Source organism: Macroventuria anomochaeta (assembly GCF_010093625.1).
Source record: "Macroventuria anomochaeta strain CBS 525.71 unplaced genomic scaffold BU25scaffold_1, whole genome shotgun sequence".
Classification (NCBI taxonomy): domain Eukaryota; kingdom Fungi; phylum Ascomycota; class Dothideomycetes; order Pleosporales; family Didymellaceae; genus Macroventuria; species Macroventuria anomochaeta.
Genome location: NW_022985362.1, coordinates 345750 through 371567, shown reverse-complemented (window position 1 = coordinate 371567; position 25818 = coordinate 345750). Strand labels below are relative to the sequence as shown.

General features: G+C 50.0%; 11 protein-coding genes across 11 annotated transcripts; 5 read left to right on the top strand and 6 right to left on the bottom strand.

Annotated features, from left to right (window-relative positions):
- Positions 1-359: 359 nt before the first annotated feature.
- Positions 360-1910, bottom strand: BU25DRAFT_464243 (uncharacterized protein; the record flags this gene model as incomplete). Its single annotated transcript, XM_033700120.1, has 3 exons — positions 1646-1910; positions 1367-1586; positions 360-1324 (listed from the first exon to the last, which is right to left on the bottom strand). Exons 1-3 carry the CDS (start codon positions 1757-1759, stop codon positions 360-362), a joined length of 1299 nt encoding a protein of 432 aa, XP_033567474.1. The 5' UTR covers positions 1760-1910.
- Positions 1911-4044: 2134 nt separating this feature from the next.
- BU25DRAFT_328424 (uncharacterized protein) lies at positions 4045-4278 on the bottom strand (the record flags this gene model as incomplete). Its single annotated transcript, XM_033699520.1, has 1 exon — positions 4045-4278. A coding segment is annotated over one exon (234 nt), but the record flags the coding sequence as incomplete, so codon positions are not given.
- On the bottom strand, positions 4046-4757 carry BU25DRAFT_464239 (uncharacterized protein; the record flags this gene model as incomplete). The annotated part of the gene is made up of 2 exons (XM_033700119.1): positions 4046-4530; positions 4579-4757. Coding segments are annotated over 2 exons (245 nt in total), but the record flags the coding sequence as incomplete, so codon positions are not given.
- A 277-nt stretch (positions 4758-5034) lies between these two features.
- Positions 5035-5217, top strand: BU25DRAFT_329082 (uncharacterized protein; the record flags this gene model as incomplete). Its single annotated transcript, XM_033699563.1, has 1 exon — positions 5035-5217. A coding segment is annotated over one exon (183 nt), but the record flags the coding sequence as incomplete, so codon positions are not given.
- Positions 5218-6244: 1027 nt separating this feature from the next.
- BU25DRAFT_2998 (uncharacterized protein) lies at positions 6245-7153 on the top strand. Its single transcript, XM_033699455.1, has one exon. The coding sequence runs from the start codon at positions 6489-6491 to the stop codon at positions 6987-6989; it is 501 nt and encodes a 166-aa protein (XP_033567470.1). The 5' UTR covers positions 6245-6488; the 3' UTR covers positions 6990-7153.
- Positions 7154-7176: 23 nt separating this feature from the next.
- Positions 7177-7923, top strand: BU25DRAFT_355489 (uncharacterized protein). Its single transcript, XM_033699580.1, has one exon. It carries the CDS (start codon positions 7318-7320, stop codon positions 7792-7794), a length of 477 nt encoding a protein of 158 aa, XP_033567469.1. The 5' UTR covers positions 7177-7317; the 3' UTR covers positions 7795-7923.
- A 2168-nt stretch (positions 7924-10091) lies between these two features.
- BU25DRAFT_328721 (uncharacterized protein) lies at positions 10092-10379 on the bottom strand (the record flags this gene model as incomplete). Its single annotated transcript, XM_033699536.1, has 1 exon — positions 10092-10379. A coding segment is annotated over one exon (288 nt), but the record flags the coding sequence as incomplete, so codon positions are not given.
- A 91-nt stretch (positions 10380-10470) lies between these two features.
- BU25DRAFT_3028 (ipa protein) lies at positions 10471-12792 on the top strand. Its single transcript, XM_033699459.1, has one exon. It carries the CDS (start codon positions 10563-10565, stop codon positions 12690-12692), a length of 2130 nt encoding a protein of 709 aa, XP_033567467.1. The 5' UTR covers positions 10471-10562; the 3' UTR covers positions 12693-12792.
- Positions 12793-13517: 725 nt separating this feature from the next.
- Positions 13518-15524, bottom strand: BU25DRAFT_416521 (uncharacterized protein; the record flags this gene model as incomplete). Its single annotated transcript, XM_033699886.1, has 4 exons — positions 13518-13597; positions 13988-14630; positions 14679-14766; positions 14821-15524. 4 exons carry the CDS (start codon positions 15522-15524, stop codon positions 13518-13520), a joined length of 1515 nt encoding a protein of 504 aa, XP_033567466.1.
- Positions 15525-20075: 4551 nt separating this feature from the next.
- On the bottom strand, positions 20076-21373 carry BU25DRAFT_464217 (uncharacterized protein; the record flags this gene model as incomplete). Its single annotated transcript, XM_033700118.1, has 4 exons — positions 20076-20680; positions 20746-20977; positions 21030-21170; positions 21221-21373. 4 exons carry the CDS (start codon positions 21371-21373, stop codon positions 20076-20078), a joined length of 1131 nt encoding a protein of 376 aa, XP_033567465.1.
- A 3844-nt stretch (positions 21374-25217) lies between these two features.
- Positions 25218-25656, top strand: BU25DRAFT_416519 (uncharacterized protein; the record flags this gene model as incomplete). The annotated part of the gene is made up of 2 exons (XM_033699885.1): positions 25218-25395; positions 25436-25656. The coding sequence occupies 2 exons, from the start codon at positions 25218-25220 to the stop codon at positions 25654-25656; spliced, it is 399 nt and encodes a 132-aa protein (XP_033567464.1).
- Positions 25657-25818: the final 162 nt, after the last annotated feature.

Sequence of the window (25818 nt, the reverse complement as noted above, 5' to 3'; positions counted from 1 at the left end):
GGAGAAGACAACTATATACCTGACCTGTAACACAATAGACTAGGGTAGTCTGCTACAGGTATCGTCAGACCTTGTACGGACCAATTGATACCGCAACACATACTATACTAACACCATCACTAACCCACCTACATTAGCGGGGTCTGTCGGCCCGTTCCGAAATTAGTGCGAGTCTTAGAGCATAGACGATGGTTGTCACTTCTTCCCTCTTTTGAATATGTGTTCCTTTTATATGCATTTTTTTCTAGTTTCAGGATGGGTGGTGGAGCGCACGCTTAAGTGGGATGCGCCTCGTCAGAACTTAGCAAAGGGTCGTGCGATCGTTACGATGCTCGCCATAGACTTCATATTGGCACAGCCTAATCTGACATCGTGACGTCCGTTACAGCCGCCGAATTTTCTCTCTTTCTTTCCAATCGGATTCTGCGAGCTTGCTCTATTGGCCATTCTAACCAGCCACGATAGTCCTCATCAATGACTTGAGCGATGCCCGCGATGATGTGGTCCGACCAGCCGATCATGTACCAGGTGAACTCGTAGTTTTGAAGCAGAAGCGCAAAATGAGCTACGACAATCAATGACAGGGGCTGTCGAATCTGCATCCGAGCTGAGAAGTCTTCTCCAAGTTGATAGGGCCAGACGAACGCATTCTGATGATTCACGTCACCCTTGAACACGCCTTCCCGACCGTACGTAGCCTCGTAGCACCATTGCAGCTTGTTCAGAGCGTCGACATCTACAGCAGAGTCTGGATAGAACGCAACGAAAGTATGCAGCCGCTCGAAATGGCCAATCCAGTCCAGCTCTGGACAATTCAGCATGACCTTTGCAGGCTTTTCGGCCGGAGCGATTTTCTGGGGCGCCCTTTCAGAAAGCCCAGCTGTGATTTTCTCAATGCCGACCAAGTCGATGATCGTCCGTATGCCATGAAGGAGAGGCAGCCATTGCGATGACCCACTAAGACTGAAGAGGAGGTATTCGCCAGGCTGAGGACCGCGAGCAAAGTAGTTAATACAAGCGAACGTTGCAGCAATGTATGCTGCTTGATAGTCGCTTTCATTGAACTGCCGCAGAAGTGCAGTTGCACCTTGCAAGCCTTGAGTCGAGTGCCTCTCAGCTAACGCTCGATAGTACCCTCCTCTTGAAGGCTGCTGGTTGGCGAGTTCGAGTGCTGAGAATTCTTGAATCAGGTGAAGTATGCATGGGTACGCGAATGATAGCAAAAGTGCCTGATCATGCAGAGGATCTCTTGCATTTTTTGGTGCAGTGGGGTCTGGACTGTCATTTGCTCGAGTGATGAAATGATTCAGGAGTTTGAAGTCTTCTACGTTCTCTTCGGTGTCTGGGAAGAACCTCTGGGTGTTACGCAACGAGAGATACTGGGTTTCTGGAGGTGTTGTATTGGGCACTTCGTCACCCCATATGGTTCTTGGTCTGCCTCTCTGCTTGGGTGCAGGAGGTCCTTGGGTGTTGAGGAACTTCGAGCGCTCCAGAGGTTGACTGCCTGGCAAAAGAGCCGCGGTATTGTAGTCGCAGACAATTCCAAACTCGACACATTTGCTGCAGTCTGGCTTGGTCTCGTCACACTGACATGTCTTAGTCCCTCGCCTTACACGGTCAAGCCAATTCAAGCGACCGAACGTACCTTGATCCTTCTTCGCTTACATCTGGCGCAGCCGTTCCTGGACTTGCGATGCGACTTTCTTTTGATCTTCGCAGGCCCACGTGTAGGGTCTGAGGATGATGTTGCTAAGTCCATATAGCGTTTCAAGTGCAGTGGAAATCGAACTGACCGAAGAAGACAGAGCTTTCAGAAAGCGGTCGAGGTACTAATGCAGGGTTGTGGGCGCCTTCGGACGTGTTTGAGTTACTGCCAAGCGTGCACTGCGCATTGCAAATCTTCAGGCATCTTGAAGGACTGTAATCAGTGCATCGGCGGAACTCCGGTTGTCCATGGTCACTGTTCTGCCCGTCTTGCTGAGGCTTGTCCCAATCGAGTGCTAGCGCTGCCAAGTCCACGGGGGCTTAAAACTTCGCGCGCCCTGACCCCAGCCTTGATCTCCAGCTCTCTGTTCGTCTCCCCCTTACCCCCTACATATCCATTGGCCATCTGCTAATATCGTCCTAGTTGCCTTTTGGCTTAGATCAAGTGTAGTAGTGAGTTTATTGCCTCTTATGGCCTAGTATGCTCGCCTCGCTCACACTTGGCAGTCTGTTCTTTTCAGGTTCGTAATACCATTTTCCAGAACCCAAACATGGCATGCTGATTCGCGCAGTTTAATCTCTGAAACGAGTCTACGGACTCATTTTAAGATTATTCTTGTTTTTGCAACCGGTCGACGACTCCCTGGGCTTGCTCATAGTCGTCGGCACAGTGTCGCCAGTATTTCACTACCTCTGGTGTACGCGACTCTTTTTCGTTGGCCAACACAGCTGGGCTGTGTGGCTGAAGAAGACAGTAATTTTCCTGAGTTATCTCATAACATGGCTTTTCAAAGCCAGAATGTGAAAACTGTAGATTGTGGAAAGCTAACGGTGCCGCCGACGCTATCTACATGTTCTTCCTTGATTGGTCGTTCATTCGTCCCTTGTTCGTATGTGGTCTGAAGCGAATCCCAAATTTCAAAAACTGAAACTTTTGGGATATTGAATGCAGCTGGCAATTGGTTCTCAGTTCACGACAGTTTCGAGTTCTAGCTTCACAGCAACCATTTGTAGGATCTAAGTAATGCTCTAATTGTGATGCTACACAGTGCCTGGACGCTCTAAAAGTTGGGATTGAGGATACGCCGTCCTCCACTATGGTAAAGGCCCTTGTAGTTCAGGCAGCCGCATCGTACGTAGACAACTATTTTGCATTTGGTGTGTTTAGCTCAGAACCGATCTTCTAGCGAGATTTCTGTTATTGCGACACGAGGTTTCGAGCTAATCGTACCTGCCTGCAGGGAGCACTAAGTACTTTCGATGTCGCCTTGGTCTCGCGAAGCTGGAGCGGCGATTCGCAGGTGCAACCATCCGCATAGAAGACTGACCTGCGACAGCACCTTCAGCCTCGTGCAGCATTGAAAGCCACCACAGCTGCTTTGAGGGGTGATGGGCGGGCGCTGAGCCGACGAGAGCGCTGTGCTCGCGGGCGATTCTGACATTTCAATCGCGTGTTTGCACACTCCTGAATCTCAAAAACAGTAACTTGAAATCATTGACAAATCAAGAGATATTCAAGACTCAGAATTGATGAACAGACTAGATGCATGCTGAAATTATAATCTCATATGCCATTGCATAGGTACTTGGCTTGAGAAGTGGCCTTTCACCATTCTTCGGACAGAACTGTCAGTAGCCGGCCAGATATGCAAGGCCATTTGCTGCATCGTGCTTCTAAATGAAGGCTTTGTTACTAACCATCAGCGAGACTGCCTAGATCAACTATAAATGCTTGGGCGTTTGACTAAACTTAATTGTTTCCAAGCCCATCGCAATGCCTCAGTATCGCCAATCCTTGCACGAAAATTATATGTCAACGTTACTCTGTCGATTGGGGTCCTGCTTTTGTGTCCACATAGAGTCAAGGGGACAGTCAAACTGGGGCCGCCTCGTGTATGACTCGCTCAAGCTCGAATCCGCGCCCACATTGCCTTCAACGTCACCACACGCGCGCTTGTTCTCATAACACACGCTGTCAAGTTTAGGTACGTTACTTACAGGATCAGTTCTATTTGAGTTGTATTATGTAGCACATCTACATAGCGTTCCGTCATCCCCTATTGTGCCTTGAGCTTTTAATCCTAAGCTTCGCCAGCCCGCGTGACTACCTTGAGATCTTGCTGGTGTGCATCCTTGCGTTATCGTCTGATTTTGCTGGAGGGAGGGCAACGCGAGTCTGCTCTTGCGATGAAAGCACTTCGGAACGGTGTTGGCGACACGCGCGGGTAGTTGGATGGTCCTCTCCAAGAACGGTGTGGTACGCAGCGCACGCTCTATCGTACAGAGCGAGATATTCGTTGTAGCAACCTTGGTTCGCAAGCAGGTGAGCAAGGCAGTAAGTTACATGCTCGTCAGCGTGTCGGGGTGCTCACGCCCCAGCACCTTCTCTCTATGCGCCAGCGTCTGCATGAGCATCGCTTCTGCCTCCTCGTACTTGCCCCTAAGGCTCCTTGCCAGCCTGACCATTCCCATGCTGCTCAGCATGTCTTCACTCTCATCGCCAAGCACCTCTCTTCTAACCTCCATTGACATCACTGACATCTGCTTTGCCTCACCTGCTCTTCCTCTTTGCCATGCGTACCATGCCGCATTGTACAATAATCACGCCCACTCCTCAAGTGACCTCTGACTCATAGGCCGCTGTGCCAACGCCGTCCTTGCGTGCGGGAACAGCGCCTGACACGTCTCCCAGTTCTTGTGCTCTCCTGTGGGCAGCTCTGCGCACAAGTTAGAGATGAACTGCTCCCTCCACCTGTCGAGCTAGCCCTGGCTTTCCAGCCACTTGCACGTCGCTAGATGCACCAAGCTGTGCATCTCAAGCGTCGTCTCGTCTGTAGTAGCTATCACAAATTAGTAGTCTCGGAGAGTGAGAACATCGTCCTCGAACCCATCATCGACGCTAACAGCCGATACTTGTTCGTTCGCTGTGCTGCTGCCCTGGCTACGGAGCAGAGCTTCAGGTATTCCCTGCCGGTCGAAAAGCTCATCAGCGACAGCAGGTCCGCCACCAATTGTCTGCTGCTTCGTACATGGTCGAATGATATCTGCCATGTTATGAAGATAGCGTTGCTGGCTGCTTCGTCTCAGCGCAGATGGCCAGCCCCTTGGTTCAGCAAGCTCGTCTCTCTGCTGTCGCTCTGGCGGTACTCCTCGAGGTACCGCTGCACTGAGCATCTGGGCTGTCGCTCTCGGATGTACGCCGCTGCCTGCACAAGAGCGAGCGGCATGTGGTCTAGAGCAGCCGCTAGCTCAGCAATGCCGTCATCTTTATCTCCCTTGTCTCCCTTGTCCTGCGCTGAGCACGTCGACACGCTTAGGAGCAAATAAAAGCTGGCAGCCACGCTTGACAAGCAGCAGAAGTATGTGGAGGCAGAGCAGCTGTTGCGGCAGTCAGTTCAGCAACAGGAGAAGGTGCTTGGCGCCGAACACATCGACACGCTTAGGAGCAAATACAAGCTGGCAGCAACACTTGACAGTCAGCAGAAGTACGTGGAGGCAGAGCAGCTGTTGTGACCTAATTGCTCGAGTCGCTCGGTACTGCAGTCCCTTGGCTCCTCTCGTATCGTTGCGTAGTCCTGTTTGTTCAGTGTTGTTTTGCTAGTTGCTTTTTCACCGTAACAGGTAGCCTGGTCATTCACCTAAGGTCAATGCATCAGAGCACTCCTGGCCTTGGATTTGGCGGCACGTGACGAAAGATCTCACTCCCAACTGCACAGAAAAGCAGCGTGAGGAGCAGTGGGTGAAGGAATGGGAGGGTACGCCTATTGAGGTGATCAATTGTCGCAGGCCAAGCGCTGTTGTGAACCTAAACTGTGTTACTAATCATGCCGCGCAATGGCCTAGATATAAGCTGAGCTATGATGCTAAAACAATACAACAACATACACACTCTTCTTGATATCTCACATCTGCAATCCCCGCACCCAGCCGTGCGACATCAATTGATGGGTGGATACTATTCCAGAGCAGGTGCGACGTATTATCAAACATTACGGCAGAAATAACTTCCATGGGTAGCAGCAACACCAGAAAATGAGCCGGTATAACAATTGCCCTATTGCGAAAAGCTTCACCAAGCCAGAGTTACGGGTTATTTGCAAAAAACCAGGACCACCCCGCGACTGGAGAGCTGACAGCCTATCATTTGCTATCTTAACAAAGAGGCAGGGGATTGCGCTGTAATCTTGCTAGATTATGTAGAGCACTAGTGTCGGAGGAAGTGAAGGTATCCACCGATTGCCATCACGTGATAAGCTAGCGTCCATACAATCGAGCTTCCGCTCACCTGAATACAACACACAATCGGCTCACTTCAACAACTAGCAAGAGTAAGACTACGCAAGCAGGCAAGATATCTGTTATATTGTGTATAGAACTTGTTGCAAGCAATTCACCTTGACAAGGTGCCGAAATTTAGCCTCTTAAGCTGTGTACGCAGGGCATGGTAATAGCTACGCAAAGAACTAGCCTACTGCTTAAGTCACGGGGTGGCCTTAGTCTTTTGCAAACACTTATAATTGATTATGCTGATTATTCACTGTTTTGGTGAGGATTTGTGTGGAGGATGCGATACTTCGTTGGGGTTACGCACGGTCCCTCAAACTAGCTTTTTTATAGACTAGTTCGTGATCAGATGTCGTAAACTGGTCCCACCGAAGCTGCGGTACGCCGAGGTTTTGCCATCACGACTAGTAGCCGTTCCTACAACAACAAAGAGCCTACATGGACGCCGCTCTTCGTCACTCAAGATATGCTTCTCACGACACCCCAAGGACGCCATTATCATGGCCGCGAGGACGACAAAACATCGTTCTGTAATTGATCAGTGGCTTGAGACGTGTTTCCTTGAGCAGCCAGGAGCACTTAGCGCCGCATCGCCACAACCGCAATTGTTCACACCACCGACCTCGACTTCATCAGCCCGACGAAAACGACCGCGAGACATGTCCGAGCCCCGGCCTCGAAGCTCTCAAAAGCGACAGCGGACGAGGCGTGAGGACGATGTGTTTTCTGAACAGAGCGCATCCGACGTTGCAATTACGGAGCTATCGGAAAAGACAAGGTTGTCTCAACCGTCATTCTCCGGTAGATCAGGCCCCAAACGAGCAACAAGCCCTGTACGGGACCTCATGAACGATTTGCGTGTCTCAAAGCCTGCTATTTTATGCGAAATACCGTCTACGGTATCGCTGCCCCAACACGCTTCAACGCTGCAGCGTGGTCTTATGGAGCGCCTCGACGAGGCTATCATACCACTAGGCTTAAAGGTAACGATGTCCCATTAGATCTGAGATGCGAGCTGGCTGACTAGGCGTTTGCCACAGGATCGCATCCTCACGACATATCCTTCTGTTGCAGCGAGCATCCCGACCTCTTCATATGACGCCTCAGATACTCTATCGGCGCTGGAGCTTGACGCAGTATGGGAGTGCATTGAGGAGATCCTGAGTGAAAGTAGAGACTGTGGAAGATACCAGCAGGACGAGAACGCGTGGTGTATGAAAGTCGTACATCCGCTTTTGCGCCTGGCACTGAAAGGAACATCTACATTAAAAGTAGAAAGCGTGTACGTTCATATTGATATTTGCCAGATCTGATAGGGACTGATCGTGGATGCGCAGGCAAACTCAGACGATCAATCCCGACGTGCTACCAGTCACGCCTAAGAACTACCGAGTTCAACGTAAGGCCGACTTCACTTTCTCTTTCCATCGCAACACACCGGAAGCTTCTGATCTCTATAACAGACTCGGTCTTGCCGGTGTGGGGGAAACCATTGGTCAGACAACGGATGCAAACACAAAGCGATTAGCCCTCTTCTCCGGTATCGAAGTGAAACAAGAAAATGGTGGGAAGGACGAGGCACTTGTTCAACTAGCGATCTGGCTAGCTGCAGGGCTAGAGAATACAAGGCGATTGGGTGACTTGGGCCAGGAGCAGCCATACACGGCAGGGGATCTTAAACCAACGGTTGGCTGGACAGTCATTGGACATGATTGGCACACCTACATTGCTTACATGGCTAGCCGAGACGGGCGAGATACATTTGTAAGAGCACCCTATTTGCAATTCTGTTTGTTGGCAAGCTGACAGTTTGGGTGCAGAATGTTGTCGGACCGTGGAGAGTGGCAGCCGCAGACACTAGAGACGTGTTTGGAATCTTCAAGCTGTTGCGGTTGGTGAGGAACGCAGCGGAGTTCGCCTCGAATGACTACTGGGAATGGTTGCGGGATGAAATCCTGACACCTTGTACTATTCTTGGAACCTGAACATGTCAAGCGAGAAGGCAGTTGACATCGTGACTGGTGAGTGTGGCATGCTCAATGAACGGAATGTTCTTCATTTTTCGGATCATATTGACAACGCTATGTCTTTGTGTACTTCCTTCGCGGCTCGCTGCCATGGCAAGGTGTGAAGGCAGCCAAAGGCGAGAGCAAGACTGAGCGGATCAAGGATCTGAAGACGAGTATATACCTGTCCTGAAACATGCTAGTCCAGGGTAGTCGATCAGGGGTATAGTCAGACCTTGTACAGACTAACCAATACCGCAACATCGGTGGGGGTTGGGGCAGGAACCGTGGAGTGATAGAGGGAAATAATGGACAGCAATTGACAAAATCCTATGGCCGGATGATGTGAGTCCTCTCAGTTACGCCAAGCTTGTGGCTCCAATGGACTGTGGCTGATTGTATCAGCCAAAACTTAGGTCACGTAATATGTCATCATTAGTTTTGCCGCTTATGACACGATGGTCCTTGCCATACTGAGGTATTGTTACTGTAGGCCAAGAAAGGCACGCAGGATTGAAGCAGAATTTACGGCCAGGTAGCAGAGAGCGATACAGTATCCAGAGCTCAGCGCTATTCATGGCTGTCCCATGAGTACTGTGGTGACTGTGACGGAGAGCCATCGCGAATGACCATAGCTCAATGCAGCAAGAAGATTAAGCAAATACCAAAGCAGGATTACCTTCACATGGTAGGTCTTGTTCATGTCTAGAATATGCTGACCATCATCGATATGTCCATCTATCATCACCACATCTTTGCCACAGGTGCTCTCCACGTTTCTAGCATCGGATCAATGAGCGCTTGGCTTGTTCGTGCTGCTTTGGTTGATGCTCCCAACGCGTCTGCTTCTTGCTCATCTGGAACACCTTCGGACGCGATACTTTTACGCTTCCGGCCACGTTTGTTCCCTGATTTGCCTTCATCCGCCTGTGTCGTTGCCTTTGGCTGACCGCGCTTTCCTTTACCTACAGCCTTTTTGGCAGCATCTCGCATAGCACGTTCGGCACGGTCCGCCCAAATTGCTTTGAGATCTTCTTGTTTCATTACCCGTCCCTTGCCATTGTTCCTGGGCTTCTTCAGGATATCTGATCTTGTATTTCAACAACTCTTAGCCTCGTTATTGGCAGCCTTGAGAAGTCCAATGTAATTCTGGTCAAGGGCTTGTTGGACAATAAACCTTTCGGCGGCGTTGGCAAGCTTCTGAACCAGTCTGTGACGGCGCATTTCATTAGGCTCATCATTATAAGAATCTTGCCTGATAAGGCTGAGCAGTTGTGTCACAGCTTCTGATGACACGGGCGTCACTGGCGTCTTAATTGCTTCGGTCTGTGTACCTTCGACTTCATAGGGTAACTGAACAGTCAGTGGAGCGTCTGGCTTTACAATATCACGAAGGACCCTCGAAGGGTTGAACGGAAACAGGCCGGTCTTAGCCCAGCCAGCAAGTATATTCTTCTTCATCCCCACTTCTCTCGCACGACTGTATATGGCAGTGAAGTGCTCTTTGTTGACATTCGTCAGGCCTCCACGGTAGCGGCGCTTGACCTCATCTCGGTACGCTGTTTTCAATGACCCAAAAACCAATACGTCACAGGGCTGTGTCTTGTGAGACGTGTGAGAGGGCAGTCTACAGAAGATGGTGTTGTTCTCGAAGCAGAATTCGAGGATCTCAAGGGTATCATGTGTCCCAAAGCCATTGCAGATGAGTATCCGTGGTTTCCCATTAGCACGAGCTTTAGTCTGAGGGTCCAACACTTGTTTAATCCACTCCAGGCTGATAAAAGAGTCGTTGTAACCTGTTTCAGAAAGAGCGTAGAACCATCCAGGGGTAGGGTATGTCATCCAGTTACTCCTGTGAATAGATGCAGGCCAGATGATCATCGGATTGAGATACTCACCGCTTGCTGACACGCATTCGATAGTAGTTACCATGGTCCGCTTTGTGCCAGTTCCTCTGTAGTCCCGTCGATCATCCTTACCTACAAGGACTTTGACAGAGCCAAGCATAGAAAGCATGATGCCTGTCTCATCCATGTTATAGGCATTCTCTGGCAAGACGTCTGATCTACAGAGTTCCTCCTTGATCACGTCGAACCAATGTACCACCTTGTCATATATGCTATTATCATGACGCTCCCACGGCATAGGCCTATTATTCCTCGATTTGATCTGTAGGTGGCGGCGACAGAAGGCCTGAGGCCAATTCTTCTTCGGTGGCTCGGAGGGTCGTTTTGTGGCACGTCGGCGGGCAATGCAAAAGGCAAGTGCAGGTATATACTTAACACGTATAGGAGTTCCAACTGCACTCATTCGTAATATGAAAGCAACAAGAGCTTTCTCCTCGGGTGGGGTGAGGTATTGCTGGCTTTGGGCCTTCTCCTTCATCAAAGGTCATCCGCGCTTCCGGTAAGTCATGCATTGTCAGCATGCGTCATACTTGCCCATGCTAGGCCTAGGGCAGGTTAGCGTCAGTTCCCCTCAACGGTGCCCTACCTTCCTACACAGCCAGGTCTTTGACGCACTACCATTCTTTAAACAAGTCTTGTTCTGTCACTATTCCATTGCGCAATGAATGAGACAGTCAGAAATCTCCATCACGACCTTGTGCGCAAGTTCGAGCGCCATGGCTCCCGAATCGAGCAGATGTGGCGTTCTCTCGGTCAGGAAGAACGAGAGAAAATCCTTAGAGACGCGTCTATAGACCGCTCTGTCCTGAAAGATCCGCATGATACAAGCCTAGGTAATGTCTGCAGGGTGATACCAGAGTGGAATCTACGCGATCTCACTCCACCCTCGTCCGACATCCTTCTCGACATTCTCAAATACAGAGCGACTACCCCTCTAACGGAGCAGTACATCAGCGGTGTCAACGGGGCCCCTGGAGACTATGAGAACATAGTTGATTCGATGCAAAGGAATGGTTTTCGGCTTTCAGACGCTTCTACCTACAAGGATTGCTATACTCTGTTCCTGGACGACGAGCAATACGGCCAATCGTACAAAATCACACCAGGCAACAAAGATGACGTTCTTACGAACATGAAGCCAGCCATCGAAGCAGGGCTTATCATTCCTCAAGACATCGGCGAGTTGGTTCTTATGAGGCAAAACTATCTCTTGCAGCTCCTGAACATCATTGTCGAGGACATCTTTGACACAGCATCTACTACTCGTTCCAAGACGACGCGTCCGACCAGGACCTCTGATGTTGCGACTGCAGCGCTGGCAACACTGTCATTCCATTCACCACCCAAGAAGCTTGGGATCCCCGACCTGGTTGACAGCTCCCAGGAACAGAAGTCCTCCTGGGAGGATTATATCAATCTGATCTCTACCGAGCCCACAGTCCTTTCTCACGAGGTTAATCTGTGGTTTTTCACACGACCCGAGCTTGTGGGTGATGAGAAGGGGCGGTCCATGCCGGTGCATACCGACAGGTATATCAGTGGGGCTGTGCTCGACGCTGTTCATGGCGTTGTGAAGGCAACTGCCACTTGGAATTACATATCACAGCTTCTAGCTCTTCTGGACAGCTCCCCTGACAGGCGATTTCGAGTCATGGTCCTGCAAGAACTATCCAACACATGTTACCTAGAACTTACGCGCGCCCAAGTATTGTTTACACGGAGTGTGTCCGTATTTTCGGGCGGCAACAGGTGGTTCGAGCGCAAGTCCACGGTGCGAAAAGATGGTATCGTGCGTGTCTCCATGAAACGCAACCCGGAGTCTCTGATGCTAGAGAACCCGCAACTTTATTACATGCTCCGACTGTGCCAAGAGGGCTTGGACTGGTCCGGCTCCGTTCAGTGGCTTCAAAAGCTGGAGGACTTTCATCGAGCGCATCCCCTGGAAAAAGACAAGATGGCCGAGCGAGAGTTCAGCTCACTAGGTGACCTCGCCGTTATTGTCACCTTTCTCCAATCCCTATCCCAAGTGGAGCAACTGCCTGCGGCTAACAAAAAACAAAAGCACTCCTTCTTGCTTAAAGTCTCGGATCTGGAAACCACAATCGGACAGCTCAAAGAAGAACTAGACCTTGATGACTTTGTCATCCCGATGGGTAACTTGCTGGAGCCAGGCATGGCTAGTGGCGCCCTTGTCTCACTCGATCATCACGTTCATGAGAAGATGGGCACAAAGCTTGGCTTCCTGTATGAGCAGCTTGTCGATGACAGTGTTGCAAATTTACACAAGCGGTATCACGAGTCAAAAGTGAAAGCGAGCAATACCAAGACGGGGTACTTAGTTCCAACCATCCCAGAAGCGTCTGAGTCGTCCATTCACCGGCGCAGAGAGAAAGAGAAGACTCGGCCAGCACACTCATTCGCCTACGCTATCGTACCCGAAGCTGCCGGTTTTCCCTCCTCGAGTGCACGGCCCGCACCGCCGCAGCCAAGATTCAAGGTTAAGGCGACCACCTTCAATGTCTTCTCGTTGCTGCTCTCAAGATCATCGGCGGCTCGCGGATCGATCAGTTGGGACGCGTTCGTAGCCGCTATGACGGATGTGGGCTTCTCGGTGACCCCCAAGGTCGGCTCCATCTACACGTTTGTCCCTCCAGAGAACATGGTTGTTCGAAGAAATTGTACATTGCATCGACCTCACAAGTCTTGCATTGAAGGTGTGGTTTTGCTCATCTACTCCTGTCGACTAAAACGTGTTTACGAATGGGACGAATCGACGTTCATTTTGGTATGACGTAAATAGTGAATGTGCAGGGCAACTTCCATGTACGTCTCGAGGGCAAATATTCAGGGTCTGGTCCATCTCTACTAATTACGTTGTTGGTGTTGCGAAAGGCTGTCACTGAGGGTTAGCACGACGGGCGCAACATACCTTCGCACTGCCGTCTGCTAGGAGCAAAGACAGCCAAAAATAGTACTGCACGTGATTTGATACATGCTTCTAGAAAACCTGCGCCACAGCCCAGCCCACAGTCTGACCCTTTTTAGCCTAGTAGCTGAAACAATACGAGATGCTGACCAGTCATGCAGCAAAGGACCAACATCTGCCTCGGACATCCCCGGAATACATCTTGTTAGAGCAAAGTATCCACGAAACTCTTGCAACATCTTTGACTGTTAAGATGCTATCGCACTCACCCTCCGTAATCGCCAAATTGTGTTACGGTTCAGGGTGCTCCTGCCTGTTGTACCTCACCTGCCATGAGAGTGACTGCCACTTCACACTAGCGCTGTTTACAGCTACTCACCTATATATACTGTTCGTAGCTTCACTCAACACAACCTCAGTACAATCTTCAAATTCTTCCCTTTGCGTACAGTTCTTCACTGAACTCTGACAAGATCAAATCCTTATCGATAGGTGATCAGACCTCTTTGCTGTATGTACCCTCGTTCACAGACCACACTGTGGTCTGTTAGCCACCAGATTATCAGACCAAATATGCTTGATTTGATTGTTGATAAGTCTGGTTATGGATACATTGCGGACGAACTGTGCCGTGACCGAACATTGTTCATTACAGAAGCTGGGCGATTAGGCCTAGGTTCCTTTCATGTGTCACTCGGTGATTCCATCTACCTCGTCCATGGGCTCAAAGTTCCGTTCATAATCCATCACGACTCTGGAATGCACATTTTCTGTGGGGGGTGTTATGTCTACAGCTTGATGGATGGGAGAGTACAACGGTCTAGTAGAGATTCTTTCTGTACCTGAAATGAAGGCGAATACAGTATGTAGTTATGGAATGTGATTATTGATGACAACAATTTTCTAATTATTACCTCCGAGCGACCCGACGCCCAGTACTAGTCATTGATCTGCCAAGATGTAAAGAGATCAATGCAGCCCTCACTCTGAACCTACACCTTCTGAGCTGCGGTGCTAGACTAAAAAAGGTTTGCTATTGCCAGTTGCTGACATGGTCCGAACCGGGCGGTTGCGGTGCCGACTCGAAGTCCCTTGCACAAACGGGGGACTAGGAAGGCTATTTCTCAATTCTTCCGCTGCAGCATCGAGGTGCGTCTTACGTATAACGCAGCCATGTGTGATTGGATCCGGATCGGCTTTGGTGCCGACAAGATAGATGCGAGGAATCAAAACGATGTTGTTTTCGATAGCAGTGGTAGCGGAAAGTCCTTCGGAATGTCTCCCGTCTCTTGCATCAGCACGTGTGTCGTCGAAGAGTTGCCAAGGGTGATTGGAGCAAGTTGAATAAGCGAAGCTGGGTTCCAATTTCTGTTTCCCGCGCTGGATGATCTTCCATTCTTCTCGACACTGTCCTACAAAATCATCCAAGGCCTGTGGAAAGGCATCGAAAGTCTCTGGAGTGAGCAGTGCTCTCACGTTCGCAGTTTCGAGGAGCTCTTTGGCAACATGATGTAAAATGCCCTCGCTGTTGGCCTCTTGTTCGTCGGGTGACATGGAAAGAAGAATGCCTCGAGTATATCTCTCCTTTACTGGGTCGACAGATGCTTCATCGCGCAAGATTTCTCGCAATCCACTTTCTTCGTCCAGTAGGTAAGTTGGTTGGAATACGAACTTGTCTACAAGTCGCGTGAGGGCACCAAGAATTATTGCAGTTCGCATTCTCCTTGCAGCGTCTGTATTAGACTGAGGGAGCGGAATTTGGTGCTTGAAGATGTCATTGTCTCGAAGTCTAGTCCAATCACTCTGCCTGCTTGTTAGCTAGATCAATCCTATTCGCCACCATAAGAGTACCTTGAGAACGGTATCGGGCATGTCCCGGCCGAAGAAGTTCTTCACCAGCTTTGTGGCAACCATCCATAGTTGCTCCATCCGAACGGTACTGCAGCTTGCCATCAACGCGTGTACACTGGAGCGTAATTCTTTCATGACTTACATATCTGGCAAGTCAAGTTCCGCAATCTTGACCGAGAACTGGACGAAATCTTTGAGTCTCACTCGGTTCTTGTTAGCCTCCTCCCTCAAGACTCTGTGCTGATTTGCTTCATTCTCGAAAGAATCCCGAAGTGCACTCATACGGTTCTGCGCTTCCTTGATCTCTTCAACTCGTCCATCCAAATCAGCCTGTGCACGTTGCAATTTCGCTTCAAGTTCTCCGAGTTGTTGACCCTTTTCTTTCACTCTTTTTGTTACTTGAGCATTCTCCTTTTCGAGATCGTCAACCCGTGCCTCGAAATCTCCCAGCTGACTTTGCAGCGTGGTCACCTTCGAGTCTTTTTCTTCCAAAGCTGCTTTCAGCTCATCTATCTTATTCTGTAGCGTGGTGTTCTGCTCTTTCCATTTCTTGTATCTGCCTTCAAAGTTAGATAGTTGCTGATCGTCGAAGACGTCGCGCTCCTTCTGAAGAGCGACCAGTTGGTCCCTCAAATCTCGTATTGTTTCGTCTCTGGTCCTGATTTCGAGCTCGCGTTGCGGTGCTAATTTTACTAGCTCGTTGATCGCTTGGAATCCATGCTCAGATGCAAGAGAAGACACAGCTGTACAAAAGCTTTCTGCGGTGGCTAAAGTGTCGGGAATCAGCCCCGTACCACCGACCCCCGAATCTGTTCTTTTGTGACCTAGGGATGATTGCGCAGCCATGTGTTAGATGAGTATTGGTCCAGAGTAAGGTGGATCGACGCAGCTCGAAGTCTACTTATAGTATAAACATCTCAAGAATCCAAAGCCCACATCCTGTGAGAAAGTCGCCCACTTTCCCTGGGCGGACAAGCGGCTCATTCTCCTGGTCCGTGTGGGCAATATTACTATTGGTTATCATCAAGCCATGTAGAGATTCCAACTCCAATCGTCTATAGCACGTCGAGCCACGTCGACAGGTGAGACCGGTGAGCCCACAATGATGGGTATCGCGAAGCCACAACGTCATTGATCTTATGTGTAGACACGCATCAGGCTGAGGATGTGGTTCTTCTGCTGGTTCTTCTGATCCATCAGAGCAGCTGGCATGGCACCGGCAACTACGGAGGGCAGTTATAGTCCCTGCATCAAGGCTGTGTTTGAACGTGGTGCACGGACATTGGTTCGTGAACCATGGATCGCAGATGTACAACGCGTTAGAAAAATGGGTCTCGGAGATGAAACTGCGAACAGGAAACGATCGCCATGAGCTAGCAGCTTCGTTGGTCCTTGAGCTCAAGGAACGGCCCGCTACACACCATCACTAGGCTGTTTAGTAATTTGTGTCGGATCATTTTGATGAGGTAATGTCAGGAAACGGCTTTGTATGGTCGTCTACGGGGCCAACAGGGACAGTATTCAGACAGGCAGACCAAACACGGTCAGCAACAGTAGTATTGAGGTAAGTTTACAAGACGTTGCATAAGGTGCAACCTGCAGCAGGCTACCGAGGATTATGTACAGGAAAGGCGGTAGACAAGTGGCTAGCGTCAGTCACTTACAGTGGCCGCAAAGGGCTATAGGGTCTGCGTCAGTCCGGTGACAGACACGGCGTTCCTGTGTGAGATAGAGGATGCGGGAGTGTGGCACGGTAAGGGTTACAACTTGGGCTGGAGCGGGACACAGCCTAGTCACGAAACTAAAGGTTAGCGAATTAGTGAACCACCACAACACCTAACCCATTAACCCAGTAACCCCGGGTTAGTAGGTTAGTGAGGTGTGCTTGCAACTAACCCACTAACCCTCCAGAATTGCTCAATACATGAACACCCTGTGCAGCATAGTTAGCATCTCCACAGTCAAGAGTACAATCTCCCAACAGTACTGCTCTTGTGCACTCACATCACTACCAACAAAGTTCTTGTCTACAACTCACTCAACTTTGCAATATCTTCCTACAATCCAACATACCCTACGGCTTATTGGACCTTGGACTAGCTACCCTTGGTAAAGTATAGAAACCCCCGTTACATACAGGCCCTTTTGTGGTTGCAGAATGGCTGCAGAGGTGTCCACGCTCAGGCTATCACATACTGCCAATAATGTACTGGCGCCGTTTTTCGAGCTTCATTCAATTTCTACACCTGGCAGGCCAGATTTTTTGGGTTTAGCATTTGTTTGGATTTCTCATGACTCTCAGAACCATTGTTCCTACACTCTAACGACAATATCGACATTTTGACATCTTAGAAAATGTTTTTGACCCCTCTTGGGCGATCAGCAAATGCAACTACACCAAAGCATGAGGCTACGAAGTCAATATGGGCACCAATCAAGTTGCAAATGATCACTGAGTTGATTAGAAGCACTTTACACGCTTATTTTGGTAGTATATTGATGTATTGCCATCAATATAACATTTCTGAGGTTTGACGTTGACTAGCTCACCTTGGCATGCAGTAGCTCTGCATTAGGAGTATCCAAGTTAGCTGAGCTTCTACGGTGCCAGATCAGACATCGAGCTTAGGTCAAGACAAAATCGCATGACAGATACTGGCAAGCAGCGCATAGCACTGCAAGTGCTGTGGGGAGGCGGGACACAATTTGTGCACGTGCGTCCACGACGGCGATTGGCCTCGTACCTGGTAGGTTTCCTCGATGGCGCGAGAAAACATCACACACAGCAAGAACTAGCTACCATCGCAAAGGCGTGGGAACACATATGTCAAAGGTCGCAGTGGTCTCTACAGGCCGAAACGTGCCCCTCGGTGTCGACTTGGTACCTGTAGAGCCGCCTTTGCGGCCCTGGCAGGGAGGGACCAACAAACACTGTGAGCAAGCTACATAACATGACACGTCCGTTGAATGCAGCGGCGGCAGCCATTTGGCAACGCAAGATGCGACGACGGAGACCATACACCCCTTGAGATCAACAGTCAAGACACACATACACAACAGTGACCGATGAGCTTTCTGGTCAGCCCATCACCAACCGACAATGTTTGCAACGTCCCGCATCGACGAGCCTTCAAGCTGAATAACACCACATCTCGCGCAAATCGCCTCACAGACACTCCAGCAGTAGCCTGACGCGTCTGCGGGGTCTGCAGCATACTCCATGGCGCTTGCGCAGATTGTTGGTTGTGTCTGGTGTTGCTGGCATGGCGCGACGACCGCCAATCGCCGCCCTCCCAGCCTGAAATGAGCTGCCGGGCTGCGGCTCAGCGTCTGTTCATCGGTCATACGTGGCATTCAGCGAGAAGCCTGACGATGATGCCTACCTTCTGCACCGCTCGTCGACTGCGACTCTACCTGCAGCCCCTGGTATGAAGCTCCCCCTCACGGCCACAGCATCCACCTGTTTGGCGGGAAAGCGGGCGATCTAGGGAGGCGCAGATCCGCCAGGAAGCCAGGAGGGGTCCCGTTTTGGCGCTACCCGCGCATCCCGCGACTGCGCGCATCCCGTGCACGGACACGGTAAGGTAACTCTAGCGTGGCGCTAACCACGGTCGCGTCTATTTTTGTGGTTGTAGAGTCCGCGATCACCAACAGCTCGAAATAAGTCTATATATCTGTCTGAAAGTGCAGACCGGCTCATTTGAAGCAATCTGAGCCTATCACCCACCGCCGTTCATTGCAAGATCGAAAGCTGTCCTGCCCGCTTATGAACATCAGGCCATGGCTTTCCAGGCAACAGCATGGGAGGAGGCGCAGTCTATCTCCGCCCTTGAGTTTCACTACCCTCTCCGACCGCTGAGCTAGGAGTTCAGCCCGCTTGCTTCGACAAACAGTGTCAATCATGGAGCTCTCCACAGGGGAATCATATGTTCACGGACTCATGAGTGGTGAGGCTGTCGATAAATGGCGATTTGGATTGAAGGAGATTCGAAACATCGTCTTAGTCTAGATCAAAAGCGACCGTGAGGATGCTGGTGACTGGAATCAAGGAGCGGCATGAAACCAGGCAGCAACTGACACTCACTGTTACTAAGAATTGACCAGATGTGCAGCGTTTCCAACCGTACGTAGTACGGCACTTTTGAGGCTATTGTGATTACGGTATGGTGAAATTCTTGGTGTTGTGGGTACGTCCTCCACTGGGTGTCCAAGTATATGAGACCTGTGTAGAGGCATAGAGGGCTTTGATCAATTGCGCGGGTGCTCGTTGTATGGGACGTTAACGTTGGGTTGTTTTGACGTTGTGGTGTTGAGGGGACGGAGCCAGAGGCATTGTCGACGGCAACCTTGTGCCAAGCCTACTAAGCAAGAGGCCTAGCGAGCCGATGGACGATTGACAATTGGGCAGCTGCTGTTGATACTGTGGTTGCTCCCAAGTGGCCAAAGGCGTCGGTTGCCACGCCTGGGGTTGGGTCTATTGGAGGAGTCAGCGTTCGAGTACATGAGGAATTGAGCTCAAAAAAGCTTCTTATGCATACAAAGTACGTCTATGCGCGTTGTCTGAGCAAAAAAAGTACGAAAATTTCGTTGTGGGAGAGACAGGCGCACGGTAGTGATACTGGCAATGCTGGTCGAGATGGTTTACTACGGCCGTAGTAGGGTCCATTTTCCAGCTACGGTACGGTGAAATGGGCCGTAGCCATAACCGTACTTCTCCGTAGTACGGACTGTTGGAAACGCTGCACTGGGAAGGGAGATCTACCCGGGTACTATATTAGGCATTGTGTTGAGATATAGAGCGCACAGAATCCATCGGGAGAAAGCAGCAATTTGCCTCGCAAGGGATGAATCAAAGCAATTGTGAAGCTCAGCAAGACTTAGATCATCCAGGGCAAAGCCCTGCTCTAACGCTTGGCAAAAATCTTAAACCAGTGTTGCAGTATTATTTGATCCTCTTGATTGATTCCACATAAGAACAATGTCGCGGCCCCGCAGCGCTACAAAAAAGCCGACCTTTCTGACCCGCGGGTCCTACAGGTTATATACACCGCAAAACTGTTCATAAATACAAGCCGATCGTGTGACCAACCTCTAGCGGTTCCGCGGCATCGATACGCAAGTTCCGAGGGGGCCTTACGACCCCACAAAACCATTTTCGGAGATGATTGGTCAATTTTCGAAAACTGAATTTGAAATTTTCGATTCCCTGAACTTTAGAAACTCTTATTCACTCCTAGCGAAAATTTTCACCAGTGATCGTGAGTCTTTGGCGCCGCCGACCTGCCTGCATGTATGTGAGCCTGTAGTCGCAAAAGCTGCGTTGGTTGTGGTCAATATAGTAGTGATAGATCCCAAGCAGAAGCACGAAGTCGGTTAGACAAAAGTTTGCTAGGCACATTATCGGCATCCATTCAGAAGTCCGTTCCAGGGCACATCATCTTGATGTGTGCACGTTGTCAATACAACCATTGTTTCTTCATCTTGATGATATCCTGGTGGGTTATCCATCATTGCCGTGAGGTCTTGAGTGCCTCTCACTGGCTCACTGTCCACAAGAATCTCCTTAATTGAGTAGACCCGATTACCCAGAGTATCCAAATCGTCTGTGCTGTTCTCTTTTCCTAGCTTCGAATATTCATTGAAAGTATACGATCGTTGATGCGGACTTTCGTTAAGCGTGTAGGACTGTTCGTTCGGTCGATCGCGTCCACCTCGGACTACGTGGAGAAATAACGGACGAAGAGTGGGTATGCAAGCGCAGACAATAGTCAGACAGACTTCTGACGAAGACCAAAGCAGCATAGGTGCGGTTTCGTAGGCATAGTTGTCCATAGAAGACAAGCTTTTCAGCTCAACTGTCCGTACTACTGAGCATGCGCCAGCTAGCACACCGAGGGACAAGCCGCATGCCATCGTAATCTTCTCTTTGCGCTTGATACTCAATGCCATCACAACGTGCCATGGCAAGGCTGCGAGTATAAAGTCCATAGCGGCTGACCATGCTAGAGATGTGTCAGTCTTGTTCTGGTCTGTACTTCAGACGTAGCTTGGCATTTGCAATACGAACCTCCCATCGCTAAAGCGATATCTGTAAAAGTCAGCCAGCAGTATCCTCCCTCAATAGAATGGTCCCATAGGAATGCCGCTGGTTTGCATTGTAGAAATAACAAAATTGTAGTAACGCAGCAGAACAAGGTCGTGGAGATAATTGTGCCCCATAGCACGAGGACGTGCCACTTCTTCACAACTATACGGAGAAGAAGTAGTGCAATAGACGCTTTAGAGACGGTTATGCCCATCTGTGGGAAGAATGAGCGGATGTACCTGTGAATGGAGAACCCGGAGGCTTACAATGCAGACGCCTTGGCAAATAGCCTCCCACATGATGGCCAGCGACTGATTGAGTCCAAGGAGGGCGATATCACTGGTACTTTTTCCAAGGCCGTAGTAGGTTGCAATAGACGTTGTTACGACATACGCCACGAATGTTCCCTGTAGTTATGAGTAATGAAAGTCTGAAGCAAAATCTAAGCCTTACGTACCAGGTTCACTACCATAACCACATCATCCCAACCTAGATTTTGGACGATACGATGCCGTGTATATATACGGAGCGCGATGAATATACAAGCCAGAATGACCTGAGGCCACATGACTCCGTTGAGGATTGGTGCATAGTCTTTGGGTTTGCCCATTGTGGAGGCGAAAGTCACAAAGACTAGGAACGAAGAGAACAATCTGATCCAAACGTCCAGTGACATTGCTAGCGACACTTTAAGTTTCGAGCAATCCAGTAACTGAAAAAACCGAATTACCTGCTTCAACACCAGCACGGGATGGACTGCAAGGCCAAAGGCCCGAATCATGCATCTACGACACAGTGCCATCTTGTCTTCTGAGGTTTCAGTTGGTTTCATGAACTTAGGACATCCCTTCGAATCCTAGCCTCCGAGGGAAGGACTGCGTGGCAACAGTCTGACGTCTCGAGACGGTGGGCGTTCGTGGATACTGTGCGGGTGCTGCTCGACACTTAGGTTGCTGATTTTGATAAGCCCTCTACGCTCCGATCACTGCTTGAAGCGCAAAGGCCTCAGAATTATCCTCTCCGGTTCCTCTGTGATAGAGAGGTCATAGCGATTCACGCTCACACTCTAATGATGGTACTTTGTGACTTCCTTGTTGCCAAGACGCCTATCTTAAGCAGGGGGGACCCAGCGATTTGGACAGCCCAAAAATACAACAAAGCGATGAGGCGCGGCTGTTGGTGGTAGAAACATATGTGGAATTGCCCTCTCGTGACAAAGATGGCTGCGGCGCGGTTGTGTATCGAGTTTCTGACCCTGAACACGTCGACCATCTTGGCAAACTTGTCGTGACTGTTGATCACTACCTGCATATGACAATAATCCTGAAGTCTATGAGGACTTTTCAGCGCAGGGAGCGATGTTGGTCACAATGCAGTACTCGCTCTGCTCTTCGTTGGGACAGGCATAGACCGCACAAGAAGGGCAGCGCCGAAATAGGCCTCCCGTTGCGGCACAGGAACCAAGCCTTAACAGATATTAGCAACGACGGGATGTGCGGCATAGTTAAGCGCTCGTGAAGACGTGGGTATACCAGGCTGTGTGAGTGTCCTACCACCGGGTGATAACCAGGGACCTCATACTTCGTGCGCTGAAGGGTAAAGCAATACCTCATCAAAGCGGCTCTGCTCGTACTTCTGGTGAAGCAGCAAATCTCACGAGTGCCCGGATCTGTGGAAATATGTATTTGACTGCGTCACGGTTTGGGGTGCTCCGGCCTGTCGTACCTCACCTGTCATGAGAGTGACTGCCACGTCACACTAGCGTTGTTTACAGCTACCCACAGATATATACTGTTTGTAGCTTCACCCAATACAACCTGAGTACAATCTTCAACTTCTTTCTTTGCGTACAGTTCACTGAACTCCGACAGACTGTGTTTGGGATTGTACGGCTGTTGTCTTACATTTCGGGCTGTGGTCCTGCTCTTTTCGATCTTGACACCCTTAGACCTGCATTCATTCCTTTTTGTGCTCAAAATCTCGTTGACAAGCGCGCAGAAGAATGAACACATGCAACTTTGGAGACAATCTTTCATAGACGGATCCTGACTAAGTTATCTAAAGGCAAGAGGCAATAAAATCTTGCTTGTTGGGGCAGACTTGGTTCCGCTACTGCGCGGAATCAGATACCCAGGTCTAGAGCCACCTCCTGAAAGGACATTGTATGTCGACCTGAGGATTACGAGAGCTGTGGAGGATAGGACATACACGTCAACTGCCTGCTGCAACTGCACACGCATGTGCGACTAGGAGGAAGAATTGAAGCGCGAACTGACTAGTTCCGGGTCTTTCAGTAGTTCATGGCGATACGGAGTAGGTGCAATGTATCAAAATTTGTAGCGGTGTGGATCGCTGTAGAATACTGATAGCTACGGTAAACGATAACGTAGGACTATCGGGTCGATGGAATACTGTGCTGAGTTGTTGACTAGCTAGGAGACGACGATATATACATGCCCAGTAACGTGCTAACCCAGTATAGCCACTGCCGTGTGGGTCAGGGCTCGCGGGGCCAATAGATACCGCAACAAAATTCCAATATCGAACAGATCAATTTCGAAAACGAAGCGACTGGGCTGAGTTGGCTGGAATGGACAGTGATCAGTGGGGTCAAGCACAAGGGTGCACCGAACAAGAGACGTGTCATGGACGTTAAAGAAGACAACGAGCTCTCTTTATCGCTCCCAAGCGACCAAAGAAGCTTGCAATTGTAGGTGTATCGGGATGAGCACGCGGGAAAGAAGCAGCATGTATACGCAGGTGTTTGCCTGGGCTTGGATGACACTGTGGACCTGAACTCGTGCTCCCTCAAACGCACGAATGTGGACTGGCCCATTATTATGGTCATCGATGAACATCTGCAGATCGGGGTTTGCCTGATCCAGTGCGTGACAATATACGACTGTAGGGTGATGCTCATGGTCAGAGATAAGCTGTGTAGCTAGCTGGAGCAGGCCTAAGCTTCAGCAACCAAGATCGCATGCCTCTGGAAAACAAGCAAAGATGTGCTTTGCTCAAGTATCATGAAATCTGAAACGAGTCACAATTTTCTCTATGAGTTATTGTCGGGAAGCGTGGACAGTGCGCATATGGGAAGAATTGACGGATTGAACTGAGGTTGTATTGGGTGAAGCTACGGACAGTACATATAGGTGAGTAGCTGTAAACAATGCTAGTGTGACGTGGCAGTCACTCTCATGGCAGGTGAGGTACGACAGGCAGGAGCACCCTGAACCGTGACAAATGATGAGTACGGCAAAAGCTTTTCACTTCAGGACGGGGGCGATGGTCTCTATCACATTTATCGGAACAACAAGGCTGAGCTGGGATGCCGTCTGCCAAGTTTCGACGCTAAAGAGCCAATACTTGCGCCAGAGCAAGAGTTCCAAGCGTCATTTAATTCAGTCGGCAAGGATCTAATATCTATCTCGTATCTTATTGGACCCCACGCAAGCGATACTGCGACAGGTCGGAAGATTAGCAAATTGCTAGATCCTGGTCCGGTGACTAGTCGGAGACGGGACCTGCCAGGGATTAACAGCACATATTGATATGTGAGCTATGAACAAGGTACGTGTCGGAGGGAGTGAAGGTATCCACCGATCGCCATCTGTTTGCTAGCGGTCCGTTGCAGTGTTTGCTAACGGCCCGCTGCACTTCACTGCTATCCCCTTCTACTATATAGTCTCGATCAATTCTAGCCAATAGCTCCCAAGATCAACCAACACAATCCACTCACTTCAACAGTATGCAAACAACCATGCATGTCGAGGATAGATATGCGGGCTCAGCCAACATGCTGTTGGCTCGAGCCGAGAAGCATTGGATCATTGTCTGTCGAAGCTCCTCCCAGAGGCTTGGTGAATCTGTCCATGCAGAGTTTCACGGTCGGAAAAGAGAATGCTCACAGTTTGTGCGCCACCACCACCATGTCAACTTGAGTCCTCTTTGGCTCAGAAAGAGGAAGATTGAGTTCGATCTGGCTCGCCAACGCCCTGGCGAGATTATGGTCACACTGCCGGGCTTGACCTACCACGAGATCCGTAACATCGGAGTAAATTTTGCTGTTGCAATCAGTTACGAGTTTCTAGATGCGCCTGGCTCACCGAACAGCTATAATGTGACGGTTTATGGAGTAAAGAGGTCATGTCTGCCACGTGTGCTGGTGCAGTGCTCTTGCCTGTTCCAATAGCACTTTCTATCTGAACGACAGATACGTCATGTAAACAGACCCTGATGGCCCGGTGAGGGAGACAGAACACTGAACAACAACACAACAGAATATACTGATTTTACTGCTTCGCGCGGTTACCCCTGACTTACTGCCTTGCGCGGTTACACCTTCACTTATTGCATTTAGTGCGACAGTATACTGCATGTGGTGGGGATGCTGGAGATAGTCAAGAAACTCGGTGATTATGAATCCCGGCAGCATTCCTATCGTAACGACACGAATGGCGCGCACGCTGCGCCGCGAAGACTACACGGTGGGATGGGTGTGCGCGCTACCGCTCGAGCTGGCGGCAGCACAGGAGATGCTCAACGAGGAGCACCCCGACCTCGAGCGCGACCTTGATGACAACGACGAGAACCTGTACGCTGGGCTCGATGGGCGGCCACAACGTCGCCATCGTGCGTCTGCCCGCCAGTCGGATCGGCAACAACCCAACAGCATCAGTGGCGACGCAGATGCGAGCGACATTCAAGAAGATTCGGTTCAGGCTGATGGTGGGCATCGGCGACGGCGTGCCGAGCGCTGAGGCAGACGTGCGGCTGGGAGATGTGGTGATCAGCCAGCCGCACCAACGTCGTCTAGGAGCTGAAGACACGCGCAACGCCTGCGAGATGGAGGCGCAGTCAACGCTACTTTACAATCGCATGCAAAAATATTAGGGGTGTCTAGCAAGTTTAATAAATGAGTAGGTTAGGTAGCTTACTAAAGGCGCCTAGCAGATAGTATATGAGATGATGCTAATGCGGGAAGAAATAGCACGCCTACAAGATGCAACTAAGGCGGCTACACAGCGTAAAAGTTGTAAGTGGCAATATGTGCGG